Below are 25,923 nucleotides of genomic sequence, written 5' to 3' on the forward strand. Positions count from 1 at the left end.
TCTATTTGTTTTGTTTGCTAGGTAGGTTGCTATTTTGTTATTTTTTTTCTCCACCACTTATTTAATAAACAGATTATATCACACACACACACACAGTCGCACGCACGCACGCACGCACGCACGCACGCACGCACGCACGCGCGCACGCGCGCACGCGCACACACGCACACACGCACACACACAGGTATTTAAGCACTTAGTACCAACTCCACTCTGACAACGCACGGCTGTCCAGCATACCCCAGTTCAATTTAGTTATAAGACAACAAGTACAACCAAAACGCTGCATGCACTATAATATCATGACCACACAATTTATTTGAAATAAAACTGTACCAAGGCCTTTTTTATGTGTTAAACATGGACACAAACATATACTGAAAAGGATAAGGATACAGTATAGTGTTGTCTTTATGGGAAACTGTGACATTCATGATTCCACAAGGTAACTTAACTCACATTTGTGACAATTGGTACAATCATTATCCATTAATCAATGAGCTGAATCCTTTTCACTTTCAAATGCCACCTCTATTCTGTCATAATTCTGTTCCCGTGTGTGCCAATTTTCTTCCTTCCATACGTCCATTCCATAGCATGTGCAGAGTGCACAGGGTTATAACAATTGGAAACAATAAACATACACAGCATGAATTGGTTAGTTAAATATGCCATTGTAAAGAAAATAAGAGTGATTGGTGCCTAGACAGTCTAGTCTGACAGAAATGGCACATTATAGTGGTTACTGCATGCACAAAGGAAGAACTTTGGTCTTAATGATAGATTAGATACTTTACTCTCACAATAATGTCTAGTAATGTCTTATGTTGAATTTGAAATGCTCTTAGATTCTTATTTGATGGCTTCTACCTATTCTTCCCCAGAGGACCAAGATTCACCTTCATCTTCAGAGTACCTAGAATGGGCTTCATCACCCTCTGCAACATCTCTACACAGCTGCTTCACGTGTGCAGGCCTCTGCTCTTCCTTGTCGCCCAGTGGTTTAGGTGCGTCTGTCTCCCCGTCCTACCGTTTCCATTGGCCACACTTGGGTTCTCCAAATTGCCCCATGCCAAGGTGTTACTAAGGCCTAGGTTATGATTGGACTGCTCAGCCGTGTGGTTGCTGAAATCATCTGGTTGATATGAGGCACTGGTCTCCAAATTAGAACCCCAGAAGTCATCTTTCATGCCACTGCTGATTAAATCGTGGAGGCCCTCATCTCTGCCATTGGTTTTCAAATATTTGTTTGAGCCCTTCGCTGGGGAGATGTCTGTCTTTACTGGTATTCTCTGTGGAGAAGCCTCAGAGGACTCTTCATTCTGAGTCACTGTGCCCAGATTGCTGTCTGTGTTGTGGAAATAGCTCTGAGTTGTTTCATGCACACCATCGTACATGTAGTCATCGGCAAACTGGCCTCTGGTTTCTATTTCTTTGCTTGACCTCTCTAGGACTTCCCATTCAGCTGTTTGTGGAACTTCTGGGAATGCAAGACCTGCAGAATGTTCCAGGGAATCACTAGATACCTCAAAGGATACAGTCTCTTCTTGTATTGTGTTTCGGACAGCTGCATCCAACAAGTCTTCCACATCTGATACCACATGGGTGGTGGAGACTGGCTGAGAATGTTGGTAAATGTTAGATGACTCATCCTCCATGCTATTGGATTTTTCTACAGTGTGGACCTGACTCTCAGGTCTGCTGTTGTGATCACTACAAACTGGCAGATTATCTGATTTATTGTCAGTGAACTGTTGTTCTGCAAAGTGCTTGCTATATGTAGCAGTGGATAATTGTTCCAGCTCTTGTTCCACAAGTTTGTCCACTCTATCTAGTTCTTCATCGCAATCTACATTAGAAATGACTGTCGTTGCCACTGGTTCAGTGAGTTCTTCAGTTTCTTCATCAGAAAACTCCTTGTTGACTTGAACAATCATGTCAGCTTTCTCATAGTTGCTCAAGGTAGTGTATCCCAGATTATAATCCTCACCCAAGGGTTCTCCTTCTACATCTTCACACAGGTCCTCCATGGTTCCAAATGTTTTCGATTTGCTTTCATTCCATTTACCAATTCCTGTTTCTTCGACATTCCTGTCCTCCTCGCCCTCACTGGATTCAGTTTCATCCACATGTGATGCTTGAGTGGTGTCAGTCTCATCACTCTTGTATCGAATCAGAGGTCGAGTGTCAGCAACTGTGTTATCCTGAGCGTAACTATCACTTTCCAGTTCCGTCTTCCATGACACTGAGACATTTTGAGAATCTTCTTCCTCATCATTGTCTTCTTCAGCTTGATCCACATGGGGTTGCTTTGTGTCATCCTGTTGCCCATAGTCATGTGATTCTGTATGCTTCAGTGTAAAGGTCATGTGGGAGGGCTCATTCTGTATAACTGAAGCAACGTTTGCCTTCATCACTTGCTCATCATGCTCCAATTCTCTTGTTAAAGTATCTTCATCTGGTTCTGCACGTTGGGTTTCACTCTGATCCAGTTTCTCTTTCTTGAGATAAACCTTTCTTTCTATGACGCTGTCCCACGAATCCATTTCTTCTCCATCAGGGTACAAATTGTCGTCAACGTTTGTTCTCACTATGGAATTGCCTTCTTGTTGGCTTACCATTCCTACCACTTCATTTGAGATGGAATCGGTCTCTGTTGACTGGTTAAAAACACCATCCTCAGGCTCACATTCAGAAGCTGGACTGGTTGTGCTGGAGTCAAATGCGGGTTCTATCAATGCTTCAGTTTCAGACTCTGAGGTTTCATCTTGAATCTCTTCATTTGTCGCAAATTTCTCGACCCATGTATGTCGTTCATACTCTCCTTTTTTTCCTGAAGAGACTTCAAAAGGCTTAATATGTTCTTCAAAGAAACCTGAGGATACCTGCATCATTGGGGGAGAGCAAGGTGCGAGGTTTCCTGTGTTATATTGAAGATGCTCAGGTTCCTTGTTGAACAGTGGTTCACTGCTGAGGCTGAACTCAACCTGGTAACCAGTGGCAATAGCTGTAATAGCTTCACCATGGGAAGTTGCAACCAGAGATTCAGCAACCATTTCTTGTTCATCAGGCAGGGAGAGAGGTTCAGCATAGCTGACCTCCTCATAGATTTCCTGAGGTCTGAAGTTTTCAACATTGCCACTCTGCAGTATTTTTGGGTAAGGTGTTGACATATCATTTTCTAACTTTGGAGTTTCTGCAGTTGGAGCATCAGTTGGACTCCTGGTTGTTTTCGGGGAAGCTGTAAGAGTTTCATTGAGAGTTGCAGGCTTTTGAGTCCAGATGGATGCTGTGGTTATCCCAGTTGGCTTGGACCGGCCATTTACACCACGAATAGATGAGAGGGGAAAGGACATGTGAGTGGTAGACATCTGTCCGCGATCAATTCTTTTAACCCTTCGGGGACTGGAAAGTGGATCTGTGAATGAAATGGGGAGAGCTCATGAATATACAATTTATGTAGCTGCTGTAATAGACATTGAGCTAGGGGACTACAGTTGCAGCAATATCAAAACAAATGAATGCAATTCATTACAGTATTTCAAGTCAAAACTTTTGCAATGCAAAAATTGCTCTTAATTGTGGTTACTATTTCAAATGTTTCTCCAGTGATCTTAGCATGACAAAGATACTGCAAACCATCTCCCCAAGGCATTATTAGAATACATGTAGGTTAGACACTAATGGGGAGATATTGATCATCACTTCCTTTCCCTATGGTCTAAGTTACCGGAAAGCACAGCCATATGGCTCGATAACCTTTGGGGACCCTCTTAGGTGGCTTGAATTACCAAATTGTCCAAAGTGCCTGGCTCAGCTCCTTTGGCAAAGGCCACCCCTCCCCACGTCAAATGGGATTATGAACAGTAGGCTATACCAAGACATACTCTACCTCAAGGAGGTTCTATAGTCAGGACCAAAATGATACAGTTAATGACGGTTTATGGCAAATGAAGAGTTCAGTAGTGGGGATGTGATATATTATACATAAGATATGACATACAGCATTAATACTCCATTATGCCATGCTTCGGTTGTATGTTGTATGCTTTAATTACCAGGAATGTAGAGGTGTCTCATCTGGCTTACAGAAGAGATGTCTCCCCTGAGGCTTTCATTGTCCAATAAAGCTCTGTAGAGAGAGATGGCAAGAGATACAGGTCATTTTCATATCCTGTGTACAAAGTGTTATATTATTCATTTATTATTATTACATTGTTGTCAGGCATGTATCTCAGAAATCTCCATATTTAAACGTTTTCTTTTCCCCCTTTTTGTAATTAATGCCCTACATTGTCATACAAGAGTGTCAAGCAAAATGTGCTGATCACAACGTGTGCTTGTAGATCTGCCCTTTTTGCTATTTGCAATTGAAAGTCTGGCCCAGACCGCTGGCCTACTGTCCGGGCACCTAGGCTCCCGACGACCTTTGCTGCGTGTCACGCATGATTCATGATAACTACTTTTTATACATGTGATGTATGCCATGCTTTTTGTTATTGCTTAATGTAAGTCGCTCTGGATTAAGAGCGTCTGCTAAATGCCTAAATTGTAAATTGTAAATTGTGTCACGTGTCTTTCTCTACACCATTTCCTGTCTACTCTGCTGCATACTGTCAATAAAGGCAGAACAAGTCAAAAGAATATATGAAATATACTGTATGCTAAGTCAGTCTGTGGGTTTTATCATTATTAGTGAACCAATGAAAAGTATAAGAGCTTGAGACAAAATAATAACAGTTTTGACCCAACAATATATGCTGAGAGGAGAGTAACATTATTGTTGCTCTCTAGAGCGAGAGCAGACTAGAGGCTCTTGTTATGGAAGTAGGGGAAAGGCACTGCCTTCGAGTAACCATCTGCAGAGCTTCTGCCATCATTTCCTTCCTCACACGCACAGAGGCTTGCAGGTGCACGCTCGCAGCGTATATGCGCACACATACACGCACGCACGCACGCACGCACACACACACACACACACACACACACACACACACACACACACACACACATTATCTATTCTACTGCAACTAAATTCAAGCTGGTCAAGTACTTAAGATCATTTTGCTATACTCTTTTTTTAAATAAAGTGATCCAGCCGTTATATTATTTAGTTAACATGGTGTCTCTTATTTTTTTAAGTCATCAGTGTTCTGCTGTGTGTTGTCATTTTACGTCTGTACTTCATTTAATAAAAACAAAGATTTAAATGTTGAGCAACAATATACAGATTCATATACACAATAACCTGAGGTGGAGGGATGTCATTGAGGTTTGTCCTCTGGTTTTCAGCTTGCTGCCTAGTCCTGTTACTCTCTAGACTCCCATAGCTCATGTTACTGGTGTCTTCTTGTGGTTGGGTGGGGGTCGGTACTGAGGAGGGGGTGGAGTGATGGGTGAAACGAGATGCAGCCATGCAGCTATAGCTCTATATAAAGTTACTTGGCTCGCTAAAGTGAGGCTGGTCTTTGCAGTGAAAGTATCCCTTTTCTTTTAGTCCAGATAGCAGTATAGATTTCTCTCGGACAACAAACCGTGGATAACTTAATTTTATTGGTCACCATAAGCCACATGAGCCAATATATATGGAGGAGAGAAAGAGAGGGAGAGAGAGGTAGTGGAGGGGGGGTGAGCGAGAGAGAGGGGAGCCGAGAGAGAGGGGAGAGAGAAGGAGAGAGAGTGAGGGACCTGACTCCTGACAGCGAGGGGGGTATAGGGATTGGGTATATCATATCCCCCAACGGGTATGGACGTGTTATTATATAATTGATAAGATGTCCTATGACTATAAATAGGCCTATCTCTTTATTATTATAGTGTGGTTGCCCAAAGGGCAACTAGACTATAGTTATTGTCACACTTTATTATTTTCCTTTTTCCGGAGTAACCTAACTTCCGCTGTGATTGGCCGAGCTTTGCATAACGTTTTATACGTTTTATTATTATTATTATTATCAGTTGTAATTCATATAGATTATATGTTATTAATTATACAAGCTTGATCAGCATGTTCAGATTTGGGTATAAGCAGCATTGGCTGGTTTATTGCCTGGGTGAATAACTGAATATCCCATCCATCTTTCTTTCCTTCCCTCTCCCTCCCTCCACCTCACTCTCATATTTCAAATGGGTATATCTGCAGCCAATCAATGATCAATCAGTTGTAAAATCCAGACATCACATAATGGGTTAGCCATTATGTCAATCTAGATTTGGAGATGGCTGAGATGGTGATGCAAGGTGCTTAGTGCATGGTATTTATGTCACTGTAGCATACTGCAGTGGTTCTCAAAGTGGGGTCCGGGGACCCCCAGGGGTCCTTGAGGGAGTCCCAGGGGGTCCCCAGCTAAATGATAGTTTGGAACCAAATGGACTCTTATGGTTCTGTAACTCTGAGAGTGTACTAACGGGTCCATTTGGTTCCATTTGTACATTTGATTTTACAATATAAATTGGGTTCTCAAGAGATAGAAATGCCATTACATGGGGGTCCGTAATGCATGTCAAACTGGGGGTCTTTGAAATTAAACGGGTTGAGAAACACTGCTAGAGCCGTAAAAACCTTCTCTCATGGCATATTGTTTCAAATGGGGGTCCGCGGGCTAATTAGTGTCAATTTGGGGGTCCTTGACATGAAAAGGTTTGGGAAGGACTGGCCTACTGTACCTGTATGTGGCTACCTCCAGATCCAGGGACATCTTCAGCTGTAGTAACCCTCGACTGTCCACAAGGAGGCCATCAATTTGTTGGCTCAGCTCTTCTTTTTCTGCCTCCAAGCTCTCCAGGTGGTCCTGCCAAACAGGAAGAGGAAGTGATGAAAATGTTCCACAAACATTCTGACTGCACAGTCATGTACAGTGTGGAAAAATACAGTTTGGTTATGTTTACAGCCTATTATTGTAGTTAATACAGGCTTAAGAATGCTACGTAATTATGCATCTACAGTATAATTAGAAAGAACCTGCATATACAATGTTGTCACATTATATACTGTACATCAGTAGTTCCCAAAGTGGGGGACATCAGGCAGGCAAACTCAGTATCCTGTTTTAAATCTCTTCTAAATAAATCTCTTATCGCACAGCCTTTTTATAAACTATTGTACTGTTTATGGAATTTGTTGATCTTTGTTTGATTTGTTGATTATATTTTTAATGTTGTTGTTATTTGTTATTGTGATCGAAGCACTTTGTAAACTTGTTTTTGAAAAGTTATATTATTATTATACCCACTATAGCGTCTAATGTCTAATGTTGGCCACTGAGCAGCTCCACTGAAACTATTCACTGTTGTTAGAAAGTTCAACTTAAAGTCTCAAAGGATAGTAGCACCTGAAAACTGACTAAAATAAATAAATACAATTACAGTTTAGGCATTTAGCTAATGCTCTTATCCAGAGCAACTTAAAGTAAATGGCAGTAATTCCAATGAAACAACATCCTAAATACATTTAAATATACCATTCGTAGCATCTGTGGTCAAGCAAACAGTGTATGTCTATGTAAATAACATAACATGTTAATTACACATAGCAACAACTAAGCCTGAACAAGTGGAATGACCAGCATAAAAAAAGAGTACCACAATATCACAATGAGTCATTAAAACCACAATGAGTCATTAAAACCATGGAGGCACAAGCCCAAGAAAAAAGCTACAGGTGCTGTATATACTGTAGGTCACACGTGCTCCATCATTCTGCAACATTCAACAGTGAAGCATCATGTGGAGTAAGTATTGGTGGCAATTCATATCTTTCAAAAATCATGGGAAAACAGCTCAAAAACTCACAACAAATTTATGTTTATCGAGTGCCCAGGTCACGCATGCTAGATCTAAGTGTGGCAGTGGCTATTTTGATCTATTTGAGTATGTGTTCATGACATCCAGTATTGTGACTGATTCAGGCACGGACTGCCACAGAAAATCGGCCCTGGCATTTGTGGTCTTCACCGGCCCAAAGACAGCTCAAAGACACTACTATGTCTTTTTTATTACTTTTACTTGAGGGGGTTCCAGGTGGTCCCCAGCTAAATGATGGAGAGTTAATTGGTAACTTTTAGTTTTGGCTCAGCCCATGACTGCCCAGCCCTTCTGACATTTGTCAGAATTGCCAGACTGTCCAATCCTGGCCTGGACTGATTTCTTATGTTGTGTGCAACATACAATTGGTTTTACCTACTACATGAATTGGACATGTTACAGAATAAAATACATGATGTTAATAATTCAAATAAACTACAACACATTCATAAAAGAATTAAAAGGCTCAACATCAATTAATCAAAAGTATTCATGTTGAAGCATGGAGCAAATTTCATTTATTGTTTTAAGGGAACTGCACTGTTAAAAGTTAAAGATTAAAGGTGATTTAATGTCACATTAAATGTCACAACATTACAGGCAGTGAAAGTCTTGTAGTCTGAGTTTATAGCCTACTGTTCCTCAACTGTGTGGAGTACAAAAGAAATCACAGGACAACCACTTACCTGGAGTTGTTGGCGTTCCTGGCTGTGTCTTTCGCTCTGGTGGATTACACTCTTCTCCAGGTACTGTCTGACATCCTGGGCTGAAGCTAGCTCCTTCTGAAGGCTTTGGAGCCTCAGCTGGCTCTCACTCTTCTCCTGGTCAACTTGGATCAAGCGGTGGCGGGCCTGGCCGAGAGACTCCTCCAGCTGTCCCAGTTGGATCTCATAGGCCTCTGTTGTCTCCTGCCAGGCGCTTGCGGCCCTTTGGGAGTACTCTTGTCCCAACTGGAGGAGGCTGGGCACCTGGTTGCTCATCACAGCAGATGGGGGTGCCATGATGGGTTGAGAGCGTATCAGTGTGGCCTCGAAGTGGGCTACCTCCTCTTGATGGGTTTGAATCTGCAGCTCAGTTTCCTGCTCCAGCTGGCGGACCTTCTCTCTCAGCCATATCTGTTCTCTCTGCTCCACCTCCATCTCCTTCCTGCTTGCATCCACCTTCTTCTTGGCTTCTGTCTGGGCCTCAGCCACTCTTTGCCTCTGTGCAGCCAGAGCTTCAAGTTCCTCCACCACGCTCCCCACCTCCAGCTCTGCTCTGTCCCTCTCCTGCCAGAGCGCCTGCACCTCCTGTCTCGCCAGCCTCAGCTCCTTATCCAAGCCTTTCCTCTGCGTTGAGACCCCCTGGTTGCTCTGTCTGTGGGTGTGGATCTCCTGGCGCAGCAAATCATTCTCCTCCTCCAGCTGTTGGACGCGGCCCAAATAGGACTCCAAGCGTTGGTTGAGGTTCAGCATCAGGTGCTTCTCCTCACCCAGGTGGCTGTGGCGGTGCCGATGTCTGCCGATGACCTCCATGTCAACAGGATTGGCAGAGAAATAGAGAGATATTTGGCAAGAGGCCTAACTCTGATGTACACTGACTGTGATTGGGGAGCCTGTGTGATCGCTCTCAAAGCTTGAGCCCAGTGGGTGTCTGTACACTTGTGTGTGTGTGTGTGTGTGTGTGTGTGTGTGTGTGTGTGTGTGTGTGTGTGTGTGTGCGTGCGTGCGTGCGTGCGTGCGTGCGTGCGTGCGTGCGTGCGTGCGTGCGTGCGTGCGTATGAGTATGTGAGTGAGTGCGACTCCTGTGAGGCTCTGTGCCTCCTGTAGTGTGACTGCCAGCAAACGCCTCCCCTTTCATATATGGGACTTAATGAAGTGGGTGGAGAGACAGGGAGAGGAGGAGGGATGGAGAAGGAGTGTCAGGAGGCTGGAGAGAGGGAGATGATGGAGAGGGGGAGGGAGACAGAGAGGGGAGAGTGAGAGAGAGAGAGAGAGAGAGAGAGAGAGAGAGAGAGAGAGAGAGAGAGAGAGAGAGAGAGAGGCGGGGATGTGAGGAGGAAAAAAGTGATGTAATTTTCCAGGTTAACTCTAACTATGCTGGAAAATGTGTAATTTTACTCTTTACTCTGTAATAATGCAGTGTAGGCTAAATCATCAGTCACAGTTTTATAATTTCTGAACAAGGGGCAAAACATCGGGAAAGAAAAAGGAAACTGTGGCCAATCCAAAATATACAATGATAATTAAAGTAGGGTCAGACATTATAAAGAAAGAGGGTTCCAAATTGCCCTCACTGTCTCCCTCTGTTGGTGTTGTTAAAGCATTACAGCAGCCTGCTCTTCATGTAGTAGGTAGGCTATATACAAATAATTCACATAAGCAATCAGTTGCAGCCTGCAGCTAGCATGGGGGAGTAGTGGTAAAGCAACTTAAGCATAATACATTCATAATTCATAACATTCATTGATGTTAATCACAATAAAAAATAATTAACCTCAGTTACACCGTTCGTGACACCGTTGTGTCAGTGTGTAGCCTAAATTAGGCTATATTCCAGCTTTGCATAAATATCTTATATTGTTGGCATCTTGTTTGTTGACTGTAAAGGGCTCAATAGCATGTGACAGCAGTCTTTGTTTCAATGTTCTCTTTTTTCTGCACTGCACCAGAAACAAGAAACCAACTGCTTACAGTACCATGTCAACAGTCTTCTACTGTACATGCACTAGTAGGAATGAGTGACTGATTCACCACAATTTAATTTGGTGGGGAAAGGTCAGTCAAGGTCAATTATTGATTAACATATTGATTGATGTATTGTCCATTTTAATAAAATAAATAAATAAATGAAAACACAGCTCATCATACTGTATGTTTGGTCACTAACATCAGAGCCCAGAGCCTAGCTCTGCTGGTTATCCAGTGGTAATACAGCCACTAACATCAGAGCCCAGAGCCTAGCTCTGCTGGTTATCCAGTGGTAATACAGCTTCCACTAACATCAGAGCCCAGAGCCTAGCTCTGCTGGTTATCCAGTGGTAATACAGCCTTGGACTTTGAGAAATAAATCCACTTGGATGTGATATCCAGTTTTTTTCAATTGAAAATGATTTCCAAAATCAGGACCTTTCTATGCTTCTCTTATTGAAAAGTTTGTTGATATGTGTGTCTGACAAAACAGTGTTTTTGTGTTAAAATATTAATAATGGTAATTGGTAAAATGCTATGTTTGTTTGATTGAGATTTTTACCGTATTCACAAAAATGCTGTAAAACTGTACAGGACAAAGCACAATAAAGCATGAGAACTTATTTACATTGTGGTCGTTTGATTGCAAATGTGTGTGTAAACTGTGTTGGGGAGAAGTTCACCATAGGACATGTCATTCACACTGTGTTGGGGAGAAGTTCACCATAGGACAGGTCATTCACACTGTGTTGGGGAGAAGTTCACCATAGGACAGGTCATTCACACTGTGTTGGGGAGAAGTTCACCATAGGACAGGTCATTCACACTGTGTTGGGGAGAAGTTCACCATAAGACAGGTCATTCACACAGTGTGAATGACCTGTCTTATGGTGAACTTCTCCCCAACATAGTGTGAATCACACTATGTTGGCATAGTGTGAATCACACTATGTTGGCGGAGAAGTTCACCATAAGACAGGTCATTCACACTGTGTTGGGGAGAAGTCCAACATAGGACAGGTCATTCACCATTGTCTGGATTTCATCACCGAAAATACAAATACTGTGGTAATGATTATACAATCTAACAGAATCATATTGAAAGTGATTAATGTGTGTGAATATGAGCAACGCACTGGATTAAAAACATATCGGTATACTACCGTATATACCACAATTTTGCTAATAGCATTTTAACAACTGCCTAACCCTAAAGCCTGAAAGCAATGGCTAAACATTCAAAGCTTTCATTTCACAGATCCATCGCTTCTGTGTAGTACAGTTGACAGCAAAGGTGGATTTGGTCGTTTCGACAGATACTGCACAGAGACCATCACCTGGTGGTATTGTAGTCCCGTACCTGAGAGAAAAAAATGAATGATTGATTATAGAAATAATAAATAAATATCTAATGTTAGACTTCATGATTATTTGTGTTTTTGAATGTATTCTTACTTTTCAGTCAGGTTATGTCCATCAACCCAGCGCCATCTTCCAGTTTCAGATGTCAAGCCAATCCAGTAGCCATTACCTTCAGCTCTGCTACCCCAACTATGGTCATAGATGAATGACTGAATACCACAGCATGAAGAAATATAAACAGTTATGTTTTTGTACAAACCTGAAACCGTAACAAATCTTAATCTATCTTTAATGAGTTTTGCCAACACTGCTCTTCCATTCTGCTATACAGACGAGCTTACATTAATGTCTGCACCTGCAGTTACGCTACCTTTTCCTCTATGTCTATAAGTCACATCTGAGTTCTTTCCTCTGCAGTCATCTCTAACTTCTTGCCAGGATGTATACGGTTATCAGGTTTTTCATCCACAATTGCATATAGCAGCTGCACAAATGCAGCGTTTCCAACCATCCTGACAAGTTTGACATACTGTACACTGATGTATGTCTGATACAGCATAGAACAATATTCTGTTATGCTTTAGTTGGCTAAACATTTTAGTCAGTTTCAATGACACATTGTAGATTATTTTCTTTTGAAACCTATTTCCTCACATACGTCTTAAATAAATAACGGTAGTGGGTCGCACACACCAAGACTGCAGTTCAAAACATTTATTTCATTTTTTAACAGGGACGGCTATCCAGCCTTCATCAGTGTGGGCTCACATACATCTTCACATACGCACTCATTTATCAATTAGTTACGCTATACCTGTTCATCTGGACTGTCTATAACAGTCAAATCTGCGTGCCGTTTCCTGCAGTTGTCTCGAGCTTCTTGCCAGGATTTTTGATCAACAGGTTCAGCATCCACAATAGCATAGCATCTGGACCAATGGTAGATCCAACCTTTCAGACAAGGTTGGCATGCTGGTCAGAAAACGACAAACCAAACTTCTTAATTAGTTAGTTTAATTTAATTATTATACGATTGTATCCATCTCGTTCCCATATATTATATTTCCGTTGGTTTCATGCTTACTGTTGTCGGGAGAGCAATAAGCATTGAGACTCCCCAGGTCTGTCTTCAGCTGTAGGTTTTCTGTGGTGAGGTTGTCAACCAGGCTTGTGAGGTTGTGATTAGCTTCCAAAAGAGCTGCCAGCTCTCCAGAGTGGGCTATGATATGAAAAGGTTTGAAGATTCCTCATTTTTGTTCAGTGTAGAGAAACCTAACCTTGACCTTGCATTTAGACTATTGGCCCTATTTTTGCCAGTGTCTTACGCCTTATCCATAAACTTCTTTGCCTTTTTTCACTATTTTGAAAAAACATTTTAAAATTGTTATATCGACACCTTGTGAGCTTGAAAATCGGCTATTCAAAAATGTTTTTCAAAATAGTAAAAAAGGAAAAGAAGTTTAGGGATAAGGGGTAAGGCACTGGCTAAAATAGGACCCTGTTTTTGTCCTATTTAAAGATGTAGTGCCGTGATTTCCCCCCCCCCTAAAACATGGTCATCAGGTTTTATGATTATACTAGGAGGAAGATTTCTTTCAAAAAAGTGTACAGAAAGTGTTAAAATTATCTTTTTATGTGGCCACACCCACCAGTTCATTAAGAATACCTTGTTTTCACCTTAGCACCACCCACCTGAACTTAAGCCTTGCCCACAGCTGTTGTTGTATGATAATGGGGGAGGGGTTAGGGTTATGATGTCACTAAAATGGTGTTATTGCGATTGGGCCTTTTGACTCAAAGGCTTTCAGCTTTCAGGAAGAAACCAAAAATACACAGGGAAGACATATTTGAATATTATAACCACGTCTGGGGGTCTATTAGAGTAATGACTAGACCAATGCCCGGCTGTAGAGTCGGTAATGATGGAACTTGGAGATCCATGCCCCACCCGCCGGGCATTGGTCTAGTAACTATTAACTCCATAGACACATGCAAAACAGAAAAAGTATAAAAATCACGGCACTCCATCTTTAAACAAAAAGGCATATAATGAATTCTTAACAACTCAATCAGAGCTGTTTGGTTTTACACTCAAACGTGTCAAATGTTTCAATGTCATATTATTTTATGTTAATGTGACAAAACTGTAATCAAAACTATTGTACAATGCAGCTTCAATTCAAAGTTTAGCAAAAATACCACCACATAAAGTTATACCCCATTATGGTAAAAACATATGGCATAAGCACTTCCTGCAGGAGATGCCTTGTGGGTGGCGTGTAGTTTTCTATTTTTAATCAAAATAATGTGTTCTTGTGAATTTTACAGTCAGATGAGGATATTGTCTTACAGGCAAACATCCGTAGGGAAATGTTGAGAGTGACTTGAAGGATACACAGTAAGCCAAAGCTGAAGGCAACCACTCTGTAGACTTTTGACTCTGGTAGAAACGCGGCACACACACACACACACACACACACACACACACACACACACACACACACACACACACACACACACACACACACACACACACACACACACACACACACACACACACACACACACACACACACACACACACACACACACACACACACACACACACACACACACACACACACACACACACACACACAAGATGATCATAATGAGGAAATGGTTGTTTTGAAGACACTGTTTTGTGTGAAAATACAAGAAAACTGTAACACTGTAACACTTTAGTTTTAAACGTAAGAGAACAGATCAAGCAGAAGATCCATTTAGCTGACAACACTGATGTTTCCATATGATCATTTAATAGTCTGGCAGAGATGATGTGGAATCTGGAAATCATAATGACAAATTTGAAAAGAAATCTCATGCACTAGTGTTAATCAATATCCAAATATGAATGTACGTATTTGTACATATTTGATAACGTGTGAGAAAATGTTGCAAACTTTGTGTCTAACGCATGTATTCTTACCTTTCCCATGGTTCTTTTTCCCCTTCACCCTAGCTCTCTTATCTTCTACAAGTCCTGAATTGACATCTGCCATTTCCATCCCATGACAATGCAGTAGAATGAGTAGGCTAGATCCAAATGTTAAGCACACTTGGCTCTCTTTTCAACAGGGACATTGGCGTGTGTGTGTGTGTGTGTGTGTGTTAGAGAGAGAGAGAGAGAGAGAGAGAGAGAGAGAGAGAGAGAGAGTTTTCACCCACAAAAAAGAGAAGCACCAGTTCTTCTTTTTTTCTACAGACATCTCAAAACAAACTGGTCAGGCGACTTGGCCTTACATCTAGAACTAATTTAACCCCTGCCCATTTTAGGGTGGGATGGCTCAGGGAGGGTAGAGGACAGGGACAAATTAATCCTCACGAGAGCCCCTGCATGGACCGATCAGTTTCAGGTTTTATTAGGTAAATCGCGTCTCCACTCTCCACTACTTTGTTCATAAAAAGTTCCTCTTTATGAGGGGCCTTTTTGGTTCAACTTCTGAAGTTCAGGGTCTGGCTCTGGAACAGTGGTAAATAAGCCCATACTAATACCACCACTTTTACTGAAAAACATCCCTCCATATCCTGATAATTTCCGTAATGATACTAACAATATTTTTTCGGGGTGGGCCCACCGGGGTGACCGGGGCGGGCATATGCCCAAAGTGTAGCAGTAAGACCATAGAGACGCACAATGTAAGGGTTCCAGACACCGTGAACCACTCCATACTGGTTAACAAGCTAAAAGCAATTGGTTTCGATAGCACATCAGTGAGCTGGATGCAATCCTACCTGGAGGGGAGAGAACAGATGGTGGAAGTGAACGGAACACTGTCCCCCCTGGTGGGATAAAAGTGACCTTTATAAGTAAGTACCGTTACTTATAAGAGTGTGCACCCTAGCTGTGCTCAAGCAAGGTCACAGAGGGACAGAGAGATTTCTATATAGTGTCTGAAAAAGTGAAGACACGTCAGAATTCTCCATGACAGAACGAGCCTTCTGTCCTGCTTCCAGGGGCCCCGACTGACGAGCTGATATGAAGCGAATCTGATTCGTGATATAACAGGTCGTATATATGTTTACTCATATTCAAATGCTGTTCTTATTCATTTCAGGGGAATGCCCCCATGTAATCAATAAATATACGCCAGTCTAGGGCTAATCGGTAACACTGAGTTCTGCCTTTCATTGTACGGTGGAATGATTTAGAAGATCAAAGCTTTGGGTAGTGGGTAATCTCTGTGTGTGTATTATGCCCCCGGACCTCAGGATAAACAGAGCACCCACACATCATGTACCATCACCCCCCCTCCCAGTGAGCTGTGGCGTTCCACAAGGAAGCATACCAGGGCCTTTACTGTTCCTAATATATGTAAACGACATGACTTCAGCTTGTGACTGCAACTTGTTCCTGTTGCAGATGACTCGGCACTGCTGGTCTCGGACAGGAACAAACTGCAGGTTGAAAAGGCCCTCAGCTCTGAACTCGGTAGAATCTGCACCTGGCTCGCTGATAACAAACTATCTTTACACCTGGGAAAAACTGAATCCATTCTCTTTGGATCTAATAGTAATCTCAGCAAGGCAAATGGCTTCTTGGTTAGAGTGGGTGACAATGTTATCACACGTAAAGATGAAATTCTTTGACTATATAGAAGTGTCTATTTGTACGTCTCTAAATGTTTTGATGAATTGAACATGGTGGACCCTCTTGTAAACAAGTGTAATGCTTAATTGGGTCGTCCACTCACAGTTAACAGTCTTTGTATTGAGTTTGTGCTTGAAATGTACTGTAATTCTGCAAACTGTTAATAAATATTTAAATTAAAAAAAAGACCTCACTATATCTCCCTCTGGTGGTCTTGTTGGAGCATTACAAAACTCTAGCTCTTCAGACATAACCAGAATCACCCTTTAGATTGATTGATTGAAATGTTTATTTCAGTCAGACAGATGGTTGGAACGGGTACTCTGACACGGGTACAACGGGTATTGCATAGCCGGGTGGGGCATGGATCTCCAAGTTCCATCATTATCGACTCTACAGCCGGGCATTGGTCTAGTAGTCTATAAAAAATCATACCCGTGTGAAGTGAGTGGCGCTCGTATCATCGTACATCATCATGCATCATCTCATACTGGTCAATCAGAATGCCTGTTGCCTGTGATTGGTTAGCTGATTTGCTTGTTTACATATGACTTAAATTCTCCCTTCAATGTCAATGGCGTTTAATGTGTTGATGTTTAATTTATGTCATTCTGACACCATTTCTCCGTTCATCGTCAAAGGCAAAACTTGAGATAGGCGTTGACAAAATTTAGCAGACATTTGACCGGAATTCTCTTACCGTGGTCAATGGCAAATCTTGAGACGTGTGGGGACAAAATCTGTTTATAGAAGGGGCTAGCGCCCATTAAAAACAGGAAATCATCATAAAGAAAGTAAAAAAGGGAAAAACATGTACAGTATGGGGAGAAAGGGGTGGGGGAGCTCAGACTCGATTTACAGGGGCCAGTTTTCGAATTGCTGCCATCTGTAGCTGCAGCATTCCACATTTTAGTGGCAAAGGAGCTCAATTTATTTAAACCCTTGTTTGAGCCGAATCTGGGTTGCATGTGGTTTGTTGAACTTGTTGTGAGTTGTTGTGAGTGTGGACTTCGTTGACATTAAGGAAGTATAGACAGGTACATGAAATCTTGGTGGTGTAGCGAATTCTGTAGACAGGAACCATTGCAAGATGCTGATGCTGTCGTCAACCCTAAGCCATTCCAGCCTATCAAAATGGGCAGGGGTGAGGTGGGTTTTCAGGGAGTGAGGCCAAGTAGTAGCCTGACCAGTTTGTTTTGGGAAGTATGGAGCCTTGTTTTAAGGGCCTTTGAGGTGCATGCATAGTCGAAGAAACCTTGTACAACGGCTCCTGTTAGGGTCTTCAAGGTGTTTTTGTTGACCAGTGAGGAGATCCTGTACATTGTACAGGAACCTTGTTCCTATGGGAAAATGTACATTATTTTAACAACAAAGAATATAAAAGAAAAAAGTCCTTATGCACAGCTACAGCGGACAGGTGAGTTGGATAACTGGAACTGGAGAAGTAGAAAAAAAGGAATCCCGCACACTGTCTTCACTTACAGCATACATTTTTATTGAGCAACATCGTTCAGACCATCATTAGGCATCATGCCTTTCAACAACAAAGAATATGAAATATTTGTACACTTTTCAAAGAAAAGGGTTTACAAAGTGCTTAATAGCATTAAAATGAAACAGTCAAATATCAATAATAATATGGTTATAGGAGATAGATTCTTGTCATGACTGTGCATATTGTGGAAAGAACTATTGGAAGTATATGATCATTCATGAAAAAGATACTGTTCTGTACACACACTCTTGATGGACAATCGCCAGGTTAAGACCCATGCCTTCTTTAAGGAAGCTTTGAATCGCTCTTATCATTCTTAACTGTCTATAGACAAAGTACAAAGTTACCACTCCAAATCCAGAACAGCTGGTTTTGTGGCATGGAAAGTATTGTGCAAATGTAAATTCACCTAATTTTATGTAATTTTGTTTTCTTTATTGACTCTCACTTGCAGACAGACTGGATGTACTGTACAGTATTTCTGCTCTAACCAGGCAGATTACTAATAAATAACAATAATACACACATTCTTGCAATTGTATGACAATGACAATTGCATAACAAGTATAAAAATACTTGGTATTTCCTAAATTCCTAGAGAAGGGAGTCAGTAATTATGACCTTGTGTGGTGTGACATAGTAATCGATATGGTCCCAAAGACCCCCCCCCACCGCCCCCCCACTTTTCCCCCTCACTGTATATGTTTCTTTTCCCTTTTTACCTCCATTATGATGAATTCCTGTACTGTTCTTTGTCTATATAGAAGTGTCTATTTGTACGTCTCTAAATGTTTTGATGAATTGAACATGGTGGACCCTGTTGTAAACAAGTGTAATGCTTAATTGGGTCGTCCACTCACAGTTAACAGCCTTTGTATTGAGTTTGTGCTTGAAATGTACTGTAATTCTGCAAACTGTTAATAAAATTTTCAATCAATCAATCAATCAATAGTAAACATTTCTTCCTCCTTGCTACGACGTTTACCGTTTACAGGTTTTATTCAACCTGGCATCACAATTTTGGACTAAATGTTTAATGTTGTGAAAATAGAAAAACTACCACCACACAACGTGTAGCGGTGCAATATGCTGTTCTACTATTATAAAATTACGTATACCTTTCCCACGCAAAACAGTTCACATTCAGTGTTTCAACATCGTATTTCTTCATGGGTAGCCAGTGACTCAGGGTGACTTCCCTTCCCTTGAAGACACACACATACTGTGTAGGTATATTGACCCTGTGTGTTATACTGTGCATTTGATTAATAAAACACTTTAATATTTGACCTCTGATATTTGCAAAATTGCATACCGCCACTTCCAGAGCTTTCAAGGCTAATCTCCTTGACTGACGAAGTCACGCAAAATGTATTGTTTGCATTTGGGCCAATCTGGAATCTGTGGTAAACAATTAGATACAGTTAACTGATATATAAGGCTTATAAGTGTCACTACAAATGTTTGGGGAAATACAGAGCACATTTTGCTGCGACCAAATTAATTAACTGTCACTCCCAAATGTGTGATAGGGTTTCAGTGTATCTACAATACCTTCCCTGTAGTGTCATGTATGTACCAATATTATTCACTTCACTGTTTCTTACTTTAAACTCTTCATTTGTTTATTAGCTAAATAGCCTCAAATGTTAACTTACAACTCATGTCTCTTTCAAACCTGAACAGATTGTTGACATTTACAGTATTTGAATAAGAAATGTAGAAGTTAACCAGATTTAGGTAAAAGCAGAAGCAAAATTTACCTGGAATAGGAGGAAGCAACCACTTCTCCTGTTACTTGTTATCACAAGGTTAATAACCTTTCTGACCAGAAATGCATCCATGCCAGAAATCCAGAATTTGAGCGATGGAAGAAGAGGTGAATTATGCTTCAATCGTATTCAACAATCCTAAAACTTCTCAACCAAAAGGTGAGTTTCAGCGATGCTGTATAAAATGATCTCCATCATGGCGATATCTATCAAAATGAAAAGGAAACATAATAGTTGAATGTAGTCTTAATAGAAAATGATTGAATTACAATAAATGCTATTGTTTTATTAGAATATGTCCCATGCACGGCTGGGGATAGTTACTTTGAAAATGTTTTCCATTAGTGAATTATAACTGGATGCTTGACTTCAAACATGAATTCCAGTGAAATACTCAGCAATATGTACTTTTCTAAATAAACCTTATCCTAGTTTACAACTTGATTCATATTTTCATTTGTCAGCTTCAAGGGAAGATACTATATATTCAACCGTTGTTGTAAATACTCAAGGCAATGAAGCAGATCCTGCACCTGTGACAAAGGGTAAGTTGCAAAATAAACAACAAATGATGCCTAAGAGAATTTAGATGACATTTATATGCCCAATACTCATGTTCAATGAAGTGCAAACCACAAACATCTTCCCCTGACTCCTGCTGCCAAGCCTTGCATGTAGTTGAGCATATTATGGAATTAAGAAGAAAAAAGAAATGTGAGATTTAATGTAAATGCGTAATTTAGAAGTTGACTGGGGTGCATGAAAAAACATTTCAACTATTTGAATTATATCCCATATTATATCTGTTAAGAGGAAATGCTTCCTTCTTTGGTCTATAACAACAAAGCAATGTTACTCTTGCCAGATAAGAAATCAGCCAATGGCTCCAATCATCTTCTGCTGGTGTTTTGTTTGGGGATTCTTTGTGTTATCTTGGTGTCAGCCATCATAGCCCTCTGTGTCTACTGTAAGTATAAAACATGTCATCCACCATAAGTTCTTATGTCAAACCAGCTCATTTTAAAGGGTATGTTTCATTGGTTGTCATTCCTTTTGCAGTTACCAGGGCAGTACATGAGAAAGATAAAGATTTGATAAGTGAACTGAAAAAGTTAAGACACAACCAAACAGCTCTCCTGGCAGGCAATCACAACTTGACAAGTCTTGATGACTTGTCAAACGATCGTGACAATTTGACAAACCTAATTGGAAACCTGAGCCAAGCCTATGATACCTTAGAGAGCAAGAGCATTAACATGACCACAGAAAACCTGCAGCTGAGGACAGAGAACATCAACCTGGAGAGGCAACTAAGAGAAGGTCTGAACTGGACTCTGGTTCAGTGGAGTCTGGATGTCTACTGCCCCAGAAGAGGAAATAGTAAGCATGAATCAATGGAAAAAATCTGAATATATTATAAAATATGAATGTAATCCAATAATAATTAAATTATAATCCACTGAATTTTCATTGGTTGTCTTCTCCTTCTCACTCTCTTTTCTCACTAGGCAGAGTATGTCAACCCTGTCAGGATGGTTGGCTGCACCATTCGTCCAGCTGCTATGCGATTAATAATGCTCAGCCTCGTCATCGTAGATCCTGGCAAAAAGCTCGAGACGACTGCAGAGCAAAGAACTCAGATTTGACTGTTATAGACAGTCTACAGGAACAGGTAGCGTTAACTGTATGATAATAATGATCATTAACACACAAGTATCGTGTGTGTGTGTGTGTGTGTGTGTGTGTGTGTGTGTGTGTGTGTGTGTGTGTGTGTGTGTGTGTGTGTGTGTGTGTGTGTGTGTGTGTGTGTGTGTGTGTGTGTGTGTCTCTTCTTCTGTAGCAGACTGGAAGAGCAGGGTTGGCAAAACTACAATTAAGTTGGAAATAGGTTTAAAACGAAAATACAAATCAGTATTCAAACTCAGTTTCAGTTTTGTATTAAAATATGATCTGCTTTATCATTCTTTACCAGGCGGACATCTATGAGAGTAGTTGGTCAAGCAATCAACATAATGGCTTCTGGATTGGCTTGACATCTGCATCTGGAAGATGGTGCTGGGTTGATGGACATAACCTCACTGACACGTAAGAATATGTTCTAAAACATAAAAAAATCATGATATCTAACTAGCATTATGAATGTATTGAATTATTTATTTATTTTCTTAGGTACTGGATAGCACCACCAGGTGATGGCCAATGTGCAACATCTGTCCAAGATGCCAACCCCTGGGGATGGTATGCTGTGGACTGTACCACAACCAATCAATGGATCTGTGAAATGAAAGCTTTGATTGTTTAGGCATTGCTATCAGGTTTTTGCAGACTGTGGTGAATTAACTCCTGTATGGTGAAGACTGTTATCTGCTACAGTAGGCCTATGTGATTGTGGATGCTCAACCTCTGTTACTCAAAGGTCTAAAATGACTGTTGAGAATGATCAAGCATGTATTATTGCGATCGCAGGTCGCATTTACTATGAAATCGTTAATTTCCCGTCAGTCACTCATTATCCCCATACATGGGAATGCCCCCATAAAAGCACAGGTCTCGTGACATCACGTGACATCAGGGATGGAGATCCCTGATGTCATAGTAAATGCGACCTGCTTTCGCAATTAAGCCCATATATGGAGATCCCTGATGTCATCAATATTGGCCAGCAACTCTACAGGCTATGGAACGACCTCCCGGACCACCTGAAATCTGTGGCCTCTGTGGAACTTTTTTAAAAACATTTAAAGACCCACCTTTTTAGACAGGCCTTTGCCTGCTGTATTGATTTCTTGATGTTTACCAGTGCAGTTTGCTCTGTCTTCTTTTTCTTTGCTTTATTCTCATTATTTTTATTCTTATTTTAGTGTAGTGTGGTTGCCCTAACAGGGCAACCAGACTATTGTTATTGTACATTTGGATACTTTGCCGCACTACTCCTCCCACAGTTTTTGCCGCACACACTCGAGCCATATGTCAAATCGACCGGCTTCATCGGGAATCGTGTGCTTGTATTTTGCTAAGAGATCCGTTGTATAGTTTAATTGATATTAATTAATTAGTTCTCCATAGACATATAATGGGGAAATCGAAGACTAAATTTAAGTATTTTTTTCCCTTGGAGACCATAAGCGCCATATTTACAAGACTTGGGGGGAGGTTCATAATAATTATGAAAATTAATTGAAAGGGAATTACATCATGGTGGCGCTATTACAGCCCACTTTGCGTTTTTCCCTATAACTCTTGAACCGTAAGTCGTCAAATCTAAATTTCCTTTTCCATGGATTCCTTGGGTCATGATGCATTTCCGAATATAAGCCACGCCCATTTTCGTCAGGGAATTTTTTTTAATTTTCTCCAAAACACACTTTTGGCTCCTCCTCCTACAGATTTTGTCCAAATCTCAAAAAAATCGGCACACATGATCTCCGGACCTATCCGATTAAAAGACCAACTGCAGAATTTTGTTAGTGCGTATACTTCGGCCGTAATCGTCGTCCGAAGTTAGTAGGAGGGGCCTATTTTACAAAAAATGCCACAAATCACGAACGGAATGTCCAAACCATCCCAAATTTGAATCACATGTCCCGGGTGGTGCAATCAACCAAGTTCCAAAAGCAATTCCATTTTCATCCTTCCGCAAATGCGAAAAATGTAACCGATTGTTGCAAAAACATGATTTTGGGGGGATAAATCCCCTCCGAATTACTTACGCATGATCACAAGGTTGACGCGACATTGTAATTGGCTAGCAACATTAGTGGGAGGGGCCTATGTAAGCGACTGCGGCAACCACACTTTGCACTTTTTCAAAATTGCAACCTTTCCAGTTTATATTCATATTTGAATAGAAAAGAGAGGTCGCACACAATGCATCGCATCGCGACGCATTGTGAGCTTGTAGATCAGCTATTTTCAAATGGTCGAAATGTATATAGGGTTGAAGTGGTTACAGTAATGTATGTTTTTCTAATCAAAATGTAAATCTCCAAAGTAACTAGTAACTAAAGTTTTCAAATAATTGTAGTGGAGTAAAAGTACAAATGTTGGCTCTGAGATGTAGTGGAGTAGATGTAAATGTATTGGAAATTGGAATACAGTCAAGTAAAGTACAAATACCTCAAAATTGTACTTAAGCCGCTTCACAGGTAGAACGAGCCCTCTCTTTGCAATTTTCCAAGAAACACATTTCAATTTTCTGTGACGTATTGAATTCCTACTCATCTATATCCTCTCAGATTACTAAGCAGTCCTGGGAAAAAGACCTGGACGTCTCTATTCATGATGAGGACTGGGCAGATATGTGGGCCTATGCAAAACAGATTTCAGTTTGTAACCGAACTAAATCCATCCAGTTCAGAATATTACATCGTATACATATAACTCCTGCTCTCAAGAATAAAATGGATGTCAGTGCGTCCCCATTTTGCTTTAAATGCAAGACAGAGATTGGTAATTATGTTCACTGTCTTTGGTCCTGTGTGAAGCTTCAGAACTATTGGTATGACATTGTATCAGAACTCTCTGTTATTTTTGGTGTCCCAATCGATTTAAACCCGTTGTGTCTTTTACTTGGTCTCCCGGATGATCATGTTATAGATGTCAAACATAAAAGGTTGTTCAACTTGTTAACGTTTGCTGCTAGGAAAAATATAATTTTGTTTTGGATCAAGGATGTTCCTCCATCAAAGAAATCATGGCATAACATTATAATGGACTGTATTCCTTGTGAATACATTACATGCATGTTGCATTCTAAATTGGACACTTTCTACAACATTGTCTGCCACAGTACTTGGAGGTTTTCCGTGCCAACCTTAGATATCTTATATGCCAGCATTCTTCCCATTGGTGCCTATGATAACTGTATTGTCTGCCTTTTTAATATATGTATACTGTATGGATGTATTTCCTGAATGGGAGTCTATCAAAACTCAAAAGCCACTTATAGAGGGTATGCGCATGACATCATCATCAAACCAGGAAGTTATGCATGAACGCCTACTGAGTGGCAAAAAACTACTTTCTGGCCTGGACAGCCCAGACATCCACACAGAAAAGCCATATCTGATTGCATTAAACAAATGTTAAACTCACTTTGCATGTTGCTTTTCCACTCGATTTGCCACTCGATGTGCCATTCACTTTAAGCATGCGCATACCCTCTATTGTCATTATAGTTCATTGTTCTTGCCATGTCTCTGTATATTCAATCTTTTTATTTATAATAGTGTTGTGCCTGAGCTGTTTTTCTTTTCTTTCTTTTCTTTTGTTGTTTGTTATTATATTCTTGTTGTGTAATGTCTGTTTGTTGTACTTAAATTTGTTAAAACCAATAAATATACTTTATAAAAATAAAAAAACATGTACTTAAGTACATTATTTGAGTAAATGTACTTAGTTACTTTCCACCACTGGGTTAACGGCAGGAGGATGAGTTAACAAAACGTCAACAAAGAGAGAAGTATATGACCAAGCTGTCCGTCTGATGACAAAAAAGATTACGAAAGAAAGGAGAGAGAAGTATGACTAAGACACAGTGGTCAATGTTATCCTCAACTTCATATTGACATCTGTTGTCCAGATCATATCTCACACCAGGGCTGCAGGGATGCAAGTGTGCAACTAAATAAAAGTACAAATAACAAGGTATTTCCTACATGAACATTTGTTTGGAGCATTTATGGTCTTCTACACATACAGAAACAATTTGTTAATCATATCTTACTGTACATGTCATAAATCCCAAACATGGTGGCTGGTGGGTGCATTTACTGAATGATATTGGCCACTGCCTGGTGATGAGATCGCTGTTATAATTCAATGTTTCTGTTTTAATCTACAGTCAATTGTATAGAGTCCATATCATGGATACATACGTATAGTATGCAGTGTATCAAATAAATACATTTAACATACAAAAATAGATACAAAATAAATAAATTGTCCACAGGGGTGTTATGGTAGGGTGTTTTTTGGGGGGCTGACTGCTGAGCGGCGAGTAGTATACAATAATAAGAAATAAGGATGCTCAGACAGATGAGTCTGAGGAAGAGCATTGTGCTCAAAAAAAGAAATAGTCATATATATAGTTAAAGTGAAAAAGTGGAAAACGTGTACAGTATGGAAAAAAAGGGGGGGGGGTTAACTTTTTTACAGGGGCCAGTTTCGAATTGCACTGAAACCAATTCCTGT

The 25,923-nt window shown here is 40.7% G+C and overlaps 1 protein-coding gene and 1 long non-coding RNA gene across 2 annotated transcripts; both read right to left on the minus strand.

Moving 5' to 3' along the window:
- Window positions 1–346: 346 nt before the first annotated feature.
- On the minus strand, window positions 347–9,318 carry nes (nestin). The gene is made up of 4 exons (XM_079503442.1): window positions 8,490–9,318; window positions 6,667–6,791; window positions 4,059–4,132; window positions 347–3,418 (listed from the first exon to the last, which is right to left on the minus strand). Exons 1-4 carry the CDS (start codon window positions 9,315–9,317, stop codon window positions 963–965), a joined length of 3,483 nt encoding a protein of 1,160 aa, XP_079359568.1. The 5' UTR covers window position 9,318; the 3' UTR covers window positions 347–962.
- Window positions 9,319–11,425: 2,107 nt separating this feature from the next.
- LOC306925704 lies at window positions 11,426–14,872 on the minus strand. The gene is made up of 6 exons (XR_013790295.1): window positions 14,803–14,872; window positions 14,185–14,274; window positions 12,919–13,053; window positions 12,649–12,806; window positions 11,928–12,043; window positions 11,426–11,832 (listed from the first exon to the last, which is right to left on the minus strand). It is a non-coding gene; the product is annotated as an uncharacterized lncRNA (long non-coding RNA).
- Between the last annotated feature and the right edge of the window lie 11,051 nt (window positions 14,873–25,923).

This window comes from Electrona antarctica, assembly GCF_951216825.1.
Source record: "Electrona antarctica genome assembly, chromosome: 6".
Classification (NCBI taxonomy): Eukaryota; Metazoa; Chordata; class Actinopteri; order Myctophiformes; family Myctophidae; genus Electrona; species Electrona antarctica.